Source organism: Octodon degus, unplaced genomic scaffold (assembly GCF_000260255.1).
Source record: "Octodon degus isolate 3935 unplaced genomic scaffold, OctDeg1.0 scaffold00317, whole genome shotgun sequence".
Lineage (NCBI taxonomy): Eukaryota > Metazoa > Chordata > Mammalia > Rodentia > Octodontidae > Octodon > Octodon degus.
In genome coordinates, this window is record NW_004524893.1 from 302096 (window position 1) to 313982 (window position 11887).

Sequence of the window (11887 nt, forward strand, 5' to 3'; positions counted from 1 at the left end):
AATTCAACTAAGAAAAAAGCAATAGTTTTAATGTTAAAATTTCAGTAAATACCAAGTACAAGAACACTTGTTTCATAACTTAAGTTATAGCTGCAGCCAACATGCTTCACAAGTGTCTACTAACTTTTAAAATGTAAGAAGTAGATTTAGTTTTGTTGAGACATTAGTGGTAGTTAAAATAATTTAACATATTAAGTGGTTATAATAATTTAATATAGTAAATAAAAGATTTAAATGATGTGTAAATAGGCTAAAAGCCAAGCAGGTGATTTAAAACAAAGATGAATTTTGTAATTCTTTAATTAAGATATTGGAGGAAAAACTATAATAGTAGGTCATATCAAAGATGACATACATTAGAATCAAATAAATTGTTGTCAAGAAATAAGCATTAATATTCATTAACCCTATAACATTTGAATAAATCAGCCAATGTAAAATAGCCTTTTAGAAAACATCCCTGAATGTCTCTTGAAGGCATATAATGTTTTAAAAATGGATTCTAAATGCTACTTTCAAACCAAGAAAAGAATAAATGCTATACACTCAAATCAGTCAGACCTTCAGCAGCTCCCAGAGGGTTTCTGCATGAAATTGAATAATCTGTGACCGGAGACACTACTCATAGATGAAATAAGTCAGAATTGCATGTGTAAATATTGCATGGTTTCCCTAGTGTAAGAAACTGAAAGAGTAAATAAGATTTAAAAGGAACAGTAGATATAGTGAAAGGGAAAGAAACTGTTCAAACGGAAAGAAGAACTGGAAGGGGAAAAAAGATATGTACATACACACAAGACAGCTAAGATAATTGTACTAATTTCTATTAGTTCATTGAAAGGAACAGTTAGTGCTTTTACTATTTGATCAATTTTGCATGCCTGTGTCTGGCAATCTGAGCAACTACTTTAAAGACAACAATACACAACATAATAACCACTGTTAATTTTCTATCATCTTGTTTTGAAATTCTGAATCATTTTTATTTTTATCACTCTAAAATAAAAAAGAAAATAAAAAAGAAATGTCTATCATAGCATAAACCTGCATGTTCTATATTTCCTTCACATTTTATGGAACATTGGTCCCACTGTAGCTATAATGTCTGCATAGGGAACACTCTGACTCAGCTCAATCACTTGCCGTTTTTTTAGGATAAGAAAGCTATAAAATTTGGCAGCTGCTTGTTTTCGGTCACTATTTCTGCAGAGTTTCTTCAGACTAAAGGACTGCGTTCCCATCTTGTTAGATTCCTGGGAAAATGGTTGGAAAAAGGGAAAAGGAAGGGAAACAAAATCATTAGAATTAAAGCAGGCTATGGATACATTATGAACAATAAAATATTGAGGGTTTTGATAAATGATTATGATATCCTTCCATGGAGAAATACAGAAAACTATAACAAACTTTAAATATTGCCATAGGTCACTAGGCACAATCTTGGATCACGGAAGAAAAACTGTGTGCAAAAGAACCTTAAAGTGTTATATAAATTCATAATGTGTTACATAACTGTTAGGCTTTTAAAAAATTGATGTCAAAATAAATTTTTTTTGTGAAAAGTTCAATAAGTTTAAACTTACAGGCAGAAAAATTCTACAGGACTTTGGAAATATAAATATAATGGAAATAATATTTAAATATAATTTAAATATTTTCATTTAAACAATTTAAGTATATTTAACTATAAATATAATGCAAAAGGTCAGTTTATTAGGCTTCTTTTTAAAAGTACTAGGATGACTCTAAACAATGTTAGTGGTCAATGGAGAAGTACAATTGTATGTCTCAGTGCCAGTGGAATATGACTAAACACTCCCAATTTCTTTATACAGACTAAAAAGATGTTGGACCATTATAGGGCACCTGTATATCGCTAGAAATAAGTACAACAAAGTAATTATGAGTGAAGAGAACTTCTTCATAAAGACTAAGACTTGGAATCACCTTCCTACAGAAGTAAAGTTTTTAGATTGAAGTACTGCAGTGAGTACTGGTCAGCAGCCTTATGAGTATCATACTCTTTGGAAAGTTGGTAAGCACTTTTAGAGATATAAGTTTTTGCCAGTTAATAATACCTAACAAATTAATAAATGAACACTTTATTGTGTTTTGTCTTAGTCAAAGTTGTGGTCCAGAGTCAGCAACCCTTCAAAGACTATAGACTCAGCTTTCATTTATCCCCTCCTTTGTGTGACAAGAAGTGGGTCTGATAGGTTTTTTTTTTTCCCCCTGGAGAGAGTGGAAACACCTTTTTCAATTTTAAGAATTCTCTTGCAAAACCCTGAGGGGACAAAAAAAGCATCATGAGCATATGTGCTTATTTATGTTTCCTTTAGAAGTCGTTTAGAAAAGTGAGAGTAAAGGCAGGGGAGGTAGCTTGGTGGCTTAAGCGCCTGCCTGGAAAGCACAAGGACCCAGGTTCGATCCCCAGTACCACATGTCATGCTGGCCCCACACGGAGCCAGCCACCAAAACCAGGCATGGTGGCACATGCCTGTAATCCCAGCACTGGGGAAGCTGAGGCAGGAGGATCACTAGAATCCCGAGCTGTGGAGTGAGACCCTATACCAAATAAATTAATAAATAGTTTTTTTTTAAAAAAAGAAATAAAACATGACTAATAAAAGAGGTAAAGAGAAATGGAGGACATGACTGACTTAGTAGAGGAGAGTAAGCCAAAACCTAAAGATCAATAGAAAGGGAGAAATCAACAAAATCAAGCCAACTTGAGGTTACAGAACCTTGAAAAAATTTAGGAGCTGGAGATATGAGAATTTCATAAGCTAGGGATGAGACTGAAGATAGAATTCTTTGAGACTCAAGGAGAGTTAGATCTTCTGTCCACTCTACAACCTCTAGACACTTGTACACACTGAAGCAACAGGCAAGAAGTCATTTTTCTGGTGATACCAACCTCTGAAGCTCTGGACTTGGGACATTGGCACTGTAGATCAGGAAGGAAAAGCATAATACCACAAACAAGGAAATTAAGTGATATTGCATACTGCACAATGAAGCAACTAATCTTTACTTGACTTCTTTTTGGTTCCTATACCACTGGTATCTGTCATATATTTTCTAGGTAGTAGATAAAAAGATAGCTCTAAGAAAACTGACCACTCAAAAGAAAAAAATCTTTAGAAGATGATGTCTGGAAAAAGAACCAACTTAATTCACTGAAAGACTACAAGACTACATACAAGTCCTGTTCAGGGGCATGTAACTTCCAAAATCAGTATTTTGGTATCTCAGTCTTAAGTAGAAGCAGATAATCAAAGATCCACCAGACAGCTGAATCTCCAACACTGAAGAATAAGAATACATTCAGGAGAATCACTAAAATAGTTTATGGAGCAGAAGAAAGCTACAACTTCTACAGTTAAGAGATTTTCATTGCATCCCTGAAAAGTGACTTGGGTGATAGCAAAAGAGAGACAGCCACTCTAAGGCATTACAACAGGACACAAGGAGATTTGTTGGGATTTTGTTCATTATCCTGAACAGGGAGATATGTTCATTATCCTGAATGTAGTGATGGTTTCATATGTATATACACAAGTTAGGACTTATATTTAAGTACAAATTCCCTATAATGAAAATGATCATTATGTATCTAAAATGTACCAGTAAATTTAATTTTATAAAAACTCATCTCACTGTAAACTGTACTTTAAACTTGCATAGTTCATTTATGTTAACCATACCTTAACAATACTTATTTTCTTAAGGTACTAGGATTTGCACTGAGCTATATCCTCAGACCTTTTTTATTTTTTATTTTGAAATAGGGTTTCACAAAATTGCTAAATTGCCTAGACTAAATTTGAACTTGAGATCTTCTGTCGCAGCTTCCCAGAGTGCTGGGATTACAGGTGTGTGCCAAAAGGCCTGGCAAAAAAGTCTTTTTTAATCAAATAAATAATTATTTTAAAAGGATAGGATTTTATGAAACAATAAAATAACTAGTAACTAAAAAACAAACATACAAAATCAACTCCTGGAAAACAAAAAGGTGAAAGCAAAAATGAAAATTTTATAAAGAACAAAAGTGGAGAGGGCATCTTTCAGTGAACTAAAAACTACAAAACAAAGGAAATTAATACTGGGAATAAAGGATTATTTAGGAGATTCATTATCTGACCTAAAGGCCCTTCAAGATGAAAGAACAGACAAACCAAGAGGATGTCCAAAACATTTCCTGTAAGCAAATGTAATATCTCATTAAAAGAACATACTACATGTTCAACACAACAAATGTTCAAAAAGGGCACATCATCATAAGATTTCAGAGCCACAGAGATGAAGAATTCAAAAACTTTTAGGGAGAAAACAGATAATATAAAGGATCATTAATCAAGGCAGAACCTGACTTTTCAATAACACCACAAGAATCCTAGAACAGTTACAAGGTTTTCAACATCAGAAATAAATTATTCCTAGCTTATATCCAGAGACAACCAATAAAGTTCAAGGTAAACTAAAGAAAGTTTCAGGTTTATTTGTAAGGTTTCTGTCTCCTACATATTATCTCAGGAAATTATGAGATAATATTAAGCACCAAAATTTTAAGATAAAAGAAAATCAAGGCCTGGGGAGATAGCTCAGTGGAATAAGCACTTGCCTGGCAAGCACAAGGACCTGAGTCCAATCCCTGGTTCTGAAAAAAAAAGAAAGAAAGAAAATCAAATCACCAAGAAACAGAGGAACTAAGAAGGAAAAGAGCCATTTTCATGTTTATGATGAAAGACTGTCCCAAGATAGAAGCTGTGGAACCAACCAAAGAGCAAATAGTTTGGGTTAGAGCAAGAAGAACGACCAGCTCTAAGAGGGTTATCTTCAAGGAAAAAATGAAAATGATGGATTATATTAGATGGATAGAGTAAGGGGGTTTTACTACATTATAAAAAGTTTGAAAAGTAATTAAGGGATGTGTATACAGAGACACTTAATAAATGGAAGAAATAGGTCATGATAAATTCAGGTAAGCACTTAAGCTGCTAAACTATCTCCCCAGCCCCTGGTCATGATTAATTCAAAATGAAAAAAAAATCCATAAAGTTTCTAGGAAATGTAATGACACTGTGAAACTTCAGTATAAATAGTTTTTTTACATAATCTTTGTGGTAAAATGCTAGTTGTCCCTTAATGTCCATTCTCTTCTTCCATAGCAGTAAAACTATTAACTGGGACTAAGGTTACTAAATCAGAACTTTCATTTTCCAAATAGAGATGGCAATGCAAGGTAAGTGCTGGTGAATGTGAAAAGTGACACATAAAATTTCTAGGTTATCAAGCTTGCTGCATAGTTAAACACTTTGGATTTTGGGGATAAGCAAAGCAAGAAAAAGGGAAAGACGTCCCTAAAACTTTGTTAACATAGCTGCATATTAGCTTATATTTTTATCTGAAAGAAAATAAGCTTCTTGTTCTTTTTAAATCCAACTACAGGTTTTATTTAAACTTCAATGTATTTTCACCATTCTTATCTTGTGCATCACTTGAAAGAAAAGCAACTATAGAAACATTTTCATGGCAACTTCTTTCAAAAAAGAGTTGTCTTTCATTCAAAAATTTTAGCTTAGTAGAATAAGCGCTTGCCTGGCAAGCATAAGGTCCTGAGTTCAGTCCCTGTTACCGCAAAAAAAGAAAAATAAATAAATATATTTTAAAATGTATTGTCAATCTTTAAATACTTAGGGTTTTGACAATCTTCAGTAAGACATAGTATATTAACGGCCTCACACACTTCAAGCACTATAAAATTAAAACTGAGTAGTTCTTATGTGCTAGTCAATAAATTTCTTATTTAAACCAAACATATTTTGGTCTTATTTCACAAATCAACCTGTATCACAAATATTGTAACATCGTAAGGACAGAATACTATGTTAAAAATATATTGCAATGGGGGAGCATAACTAAATTTTCACATTCTGTGAAAAAGATCAATAGCTAAAATTTAAAGCTGAGTGTTAAGAAAGATCTGTAAAACGTATCAATTAAATGTATAGATATAAATACTAAGACAGTTTAATACAGTTGCTTCCAATGATCAGGTCTTAGACATAAGGGAGATAGAACAACAGACTTCCGTTGTTCCCTTTCAGCCTTATAGTACAGAACTACTGAACTACAGCTCTTACTTTGATAAAAGCAAATTAAATGTGAAAATTACATGACTTATCCCTCATAAACTGTTATAAACTTAGTTTTGCCTTTAGAATTAATTGTTATATTGCTAAAACTAAGAGTGGGACACAGAACAGATGTCTGGGACCATTAATGTGGGTTGAGTTGATTCAAAAATCGAGAGACCAAAACTTCTATATTCAGCCCAAGGTATACTGCTCAAAATCATCTTATGGGGGCTGGGGAGATGGCTTAGTGGAATAAGCACTTCCCTGGCAAGCTCAAGGGCCTGAGTGCAATCCCCAGTTCCGTAAAAAAAGAAAAAGAATTCCACAAAATCATCTTATGCTAGTGGAATTTGGCTACAACAAAATGATGAAAGACTGCTTTGTTTTCATAAATATCTAGATGATTGAAGTCAGTATGTCATTTATTTTAAAATAAAAATAAAGTTGACAAGCCCTACCATCTTACCTGCAAAGTACTTAACACCTGAAATAATCTTTGATTCCATCTCTCAGCTTCACCATTTTGTTCACTCCTTGATGACTCCTGTTAAGTGATTAATAAATATTTCATTTAAGCAAATTTTATGTTAATCATGTGCTCAGCACAGTGTTAGCTACTACTTGAAACACAACCATAACACTGAGTCTTACCAAACAAAGATCTTATAGTCTGATAATGGTGAGAGTGAGACTAACACAAATGTACATCAATTTGTGCAAGATTAGATGTATACACCCTAAGCTATGTTCTGATGAGGAGAACCAAAGTAGGAGATTCTAGGGCTGGTGCGATAGATCAGTGGACTAAGTGCCTGCTTAGGCAAGTGCAGAGACAGGGACCACAAGCTGGGCTGGCTGAGCCGGCCACGGAGACAAGGAAGGGTGGCACATGCCTGTAATCCCAGTCCTGGGGAGGCTGAAAAACCAGAGGATCATGATGAATCTGAGAGTCTAAGCTATGTAGTCATGTATCAAATACATTAAAAAAAATTGGAGATTCTGCAATCTTTTTGTAATGCATCCGAGAGCACAATGCCTTTATGGAATCTGAAAAGTAAACTTGAAAAAAAAAAAAAAAAGCAGTTTCAGATAATTCTTTTTTTTTTTTTTTTTTTGTCAATCTGAACTCAGCGGACAGGAGTAAATATAAAGCTACATAAAAAACTGTCTTGGTGGGAACATCTCCGGTCCAATCAGAGGTACACTGTGCGAGTGAGACCCTCTGCCGCACCTTGGGACACCCCCACCACTCTGGAGCCCCACCCACAACCGCCCAGTGAGTGAGAACTTCTGCCTTTCTAGGGACCCTCAGATCCAGCCCAAGCCCAGGCCCAGCGAGTGTGTGGGAGAGCTTCAGGCTGCCCTGCCCCTGCGGGACCTCTCCGGTCCAAACTCAGGCATGCTGCATGAGTGAGATCCTCGGCTTCACCCACGGGACCCCACCACCACTTTGGAGCACCCCCCCCCCATGCCCGTGCACCGTGCAGTGAGTGAGAACTTCTGCTGCATTCTCAAAACCCCCAGATCCAGCCCAAACTCAAGCCCAGGGAGTGTGTGGGAGAGCTTCCAGCTACCCTGCACCCCCAGGACTTCTCTGGTTCAAATGCAGGCGCGCTGCACAAGACCCTCTGCCTCAGCCTTAGGACACCCACACCACTCCGGAGCCCCTCCCCCCGACGCCCTCTAAGTGAGTGAGAACTTCTGCCACATTCTCACAACCCCCAGATCCAGCCCTAGTCCAGGCCTGGGGAGTGTGTGGGAGAGCTTTCACTCTGCCCTACTCCCCATTGTCTTCTTCAGACTCAGATCAGGCTTGAAATACAGGCCTGGGGTGAAACTCTGCAGCTGCAGTCCCTGCAGAGAGATTAGGGAACAGAACCACCCAGCTAATACAGGAGCAGAACATCTTGCCACCCGGGTACAACAGGTTCACTCCAAAGGACTGCACCAGGAAGGAGCTGAGCACAACACAGATAGGCACAACTGGATAAAATCAAACTTTGTAGATCTATACCCAAATTTCAGTAGGTGCTAAGGTTATAACTGCACCAAAGATCTACAACAAAGACCAGAGGACAGTGCTATACAAAATGACAACGAGAAGGAGCTCATTGTCATCTCAGATCCCAAGCCCACCCATAACAAGTGCAGAGAACACTACCACAGAACAAATTGGGAATCACACAGCTGAAATCAATGAATCAAGAGCTTCTGAAATAAAGAAATAACTGTAGAAAGGTATAGAGGAACTCAGATTGGAAACAAAAAAGAAAACTCTCAATTAATAGCATCTGAAATAAAGAATCAAATGCAGAAACATATGAAGGAAACCCGATCTGAAAAAACACTCTGCAGTAAAAGAATTAATAACTGCTTCTAAAGAAGATATTGATAAAAAATAGAGGAGATTAGAAAATGACAGATTCCTTGAATGAACAATACAGGAAAGAAATAGATCGCATGAAGCAGAGTCAAAAAGACACTGAGGAACTTAAAATCTCAAGCACAAGCTTGCAAAACCATTCAAGTGAAAGTGAAGACAGAGTTTCAGATCTTGAAGACGCTGGTGCAGTTAGTGAAAAGGTAAGAAACGATCTCTTAAACACAACTAGGATGCAGGAAAGAATAATCCATCACTTGCAAGATGATGCAAAGATGAACAATGTGAGACTAATAAGCATCAATGAGGAAGGAGTCAATACAAATGATATTTAAAAAAATATGGGTAGAAGTAATAGCAGAAAATGTCCCAAATCTGAGGAAACAATCTGACAACCAGTTAACCAAAGCATACAGAACACCAAATAACTTCAAACAAACTAAAAAAACACACTGAGACATATAATAGTCAAGATCCCAGAAATCCAGCATGAGAATATTATACTGAAAGATGCTAGAGAAAAAAAGCAGATCACATTCAAAGGAAAACCCATCAGAATTACAGCCAACTTCTCTTCACAAACTATGAAGGCAGGAAGAGTATGGAGTAGAGTACTTCAAGTCCTCTATGAAAACAAATTGCAGCCCAGACTACTACACCCTGCAAAACTCTCTTTCAAGTTTGATGCAAGAGTGAAATACTTCCATGACAAAGAACAACTAAAGAATTTCATGAAGACAAAGGCAACCCTACACAAACTATGGAAAGATGTTCTAGAGAGGGACCAAAATGATCAGAACTCCATGAATGAGAACAGAAGGAACCCACTAAAAAGGGCAAACACTTAAACACAAGAGAAAAAGGAAAAAGGTCTAAATAACAGCAGGTAAATAACATGTCAATTGTAAGTCAATACATCTCAATTATTACCACTAATGTAAATGGACTCAATTCACCAATTAAAATAAACTGCCTGGCACAGTGGATTAGGAAACAAAATCCACAACATACAAGAAATACACTTAATTTATAAATAAATTCATAGGCTGAAAGTCAAAGGATGGAAAAAAATACTACACACCCCAGCACCTCAGAAAAAAAGCAGGGATAGCAATCCTGTTCTCAGACAGCCTCAACTTCAAACCAACTATGATCAAACAAAGTAAAAAAGGCAACTATATACTAGTTTGGGGAAAACTTCAAGAGGAAGAGGTAACAGAAATAACAATTATTATGTTAATAACAATTCATAAATATTTATGCACCAAACATGGGAGAACCCAACTATGTAAGACAAATCTTAATGGACATCAAAAATCTAATATCCAATACCACAATCTTAACAGCAGACTGTAATACCCCTTTATCCCAAACAGACAGGTCAAGCCAACAAAAAATTATCATAGAAATAGCAGAACTGAACCAGAGCTCGGAACAAATGGACTTAGTGGGCATAAACAGAGTGTTCCATCCAAAACCAGCTGCATACACATTTTTTTTCAGCTGTACATGGGTCATTTTCCTTTTTCTTTTTTTTCCTTTTCACAGTATTTTTTAAAATAAAATAAAATTTTCAGATTTTATTTATTCTTGCAGTTTCACACACTAGTGAGATAATAAAATGCTTGCATATGTGAATATAATTTATTTCACTTACACAGCTTCTAGTTGCATCATTTATCTACAAAAGCCTCATTTTCTAAAATAGACCACATACTAGTCCATAGGTCATGCTTAAGTATATGCAAGAAAACAGAAATTATCCCATGCATATTATCTGACCATGGTGCAATCAAACTGGAAATCAATGACAAACCAGAAAAACCCCATAAATCCATGGAAATTAACCAACACTCTACTCAGCAAACATTGGGTCACAGATGAAATTAAACAAGAAATTCAACAATATTTACAATTCAATGAAAAATCAAGCACAACATATCAGAACTTATGGGATGCAAAGAAAGCAGTTCTCAGAGGCAAATTTATGGCTGTGAACTCACACATTAAGAAAACAGAACGGGAACAAGTAAACACCATAAGGTTGCACCTCCAACATCTAGAAAAGGAAGAGAAAACCAAACACAGAGCCCAAAGATGGGAAAAAAATCATAAAGATGAGAGAAGAAATTAATTCAATTGAGACGAAGAAAACAATTCAAAGGATTAATGAATCAAAAAGCTGGTTCTTTGAAAGATTAAATAAAATCAATGAGCCCCTAGCTAACCTCAAAAAAGGGAAAGAAAAAAATTAAACACAAGCAATAAGGAATGAAAGGAGTGTAATTACCACAGACCCAGTGGAAATTCAGAAGATTATCACTAGCTGCTTTGAGAATCCCTACTTTCACACAATAGAAGACATATGAAATAGATAGATTCCAAGAAAGGTACAAATTTCCAAATCTGAATCAAGAAGATATAACAACTCTGAATAATCCAATTATAGCCAATGAAATACAAAATGTAATAAAAAACCAACCAACAAAGAAAAGTCCAGGTCCTGATGGATTCACAGCTGAATTATACAAGAAATTTATGGAAGTTATAATCCCTATACTCCTTAAACTAATCAATGAAATTGAAAAGGGAAAAGTCCTCCCAAAATCATTCCTGGAGGCAAGAATTATACTGATACCAAAACCAGGGAAAGACACAACTAAAAAAGAGAACTAGAGGTCAATCTCATTCATGAACATAGATGCAAAAATTCTCAATAAAATCCTAGCATATAGAATACAACAAATCATCAAGAAGACTATAAACCATGACCAGGTAGGATTCATCCCAGGCATGCAAGTATAGTTCAATATAGGCAAATTTATAAATGTGATACATTATATCAATAGAGCATATTCTAAAAACCACATGATCATCTCAATTAGGCAGAAAAGGCTTTTGACAAAGTCTAACACTCATTCATATTCAAAGTTGAAAATTCGACTAGATGGCCTCTACTTCAATATGATAAAAGCCATCTGTGACAAACCAATTGCTAACATAATTCTAAACGGGGAAAAATTGAAATCTTTTACTCTCAGATCTGGTACAAGACAAGGATGTCCTCTATCACCACTCCTATTCAATATAGTTCTGGAATCACTAGCTAGAGCCATTAGACAAGAGAGAGAAATAAAAGGAATAAGAATAGGTAAAGAAGAAGTTAAGTTATCATTATTGGGAGATGACACGATACTTTACTTGGTAGACCAAAAAACTCCACCAAGAAGCTACTAGAATTGATATACAAATTCGGTAGCATAGCAGGATACAAAGTCAGTACCCAAAAGTCAATAACATTCCTCTACACAGATAAAAAACACACTGAGAGGGAAATTAGAGAAACAATACCTTTTACAATAGCACC

General features: G+C 35.6%; 1 protein-coding gene across 1 annotated transcript in view; it reads right to left on the minus strand.

The window, feature by feature from the left end:
• Positions 1-1064: 1064 nt before the first annotated feature.
• Positions 1065-11887, minus strand: part of Rad21l1 (RAD21 cohesin complex component like 1) — a 46166-nt gene continuing 35343 nt past the window's right edge. The window contains exons 12-13 of the mRNA XM_004647646.1: positions 6607-6684; positions 1065-1253 (exon numbers count right to left, since the gene is read on the minus strand). Coding sequence (XP_004647703.1) covers positions 1065-1253; positions 6607-6684 — 267 coding nt within the window. The remainder of the gene's footprint in view (positions 1254-6606; positions 6685-11887) is intronic.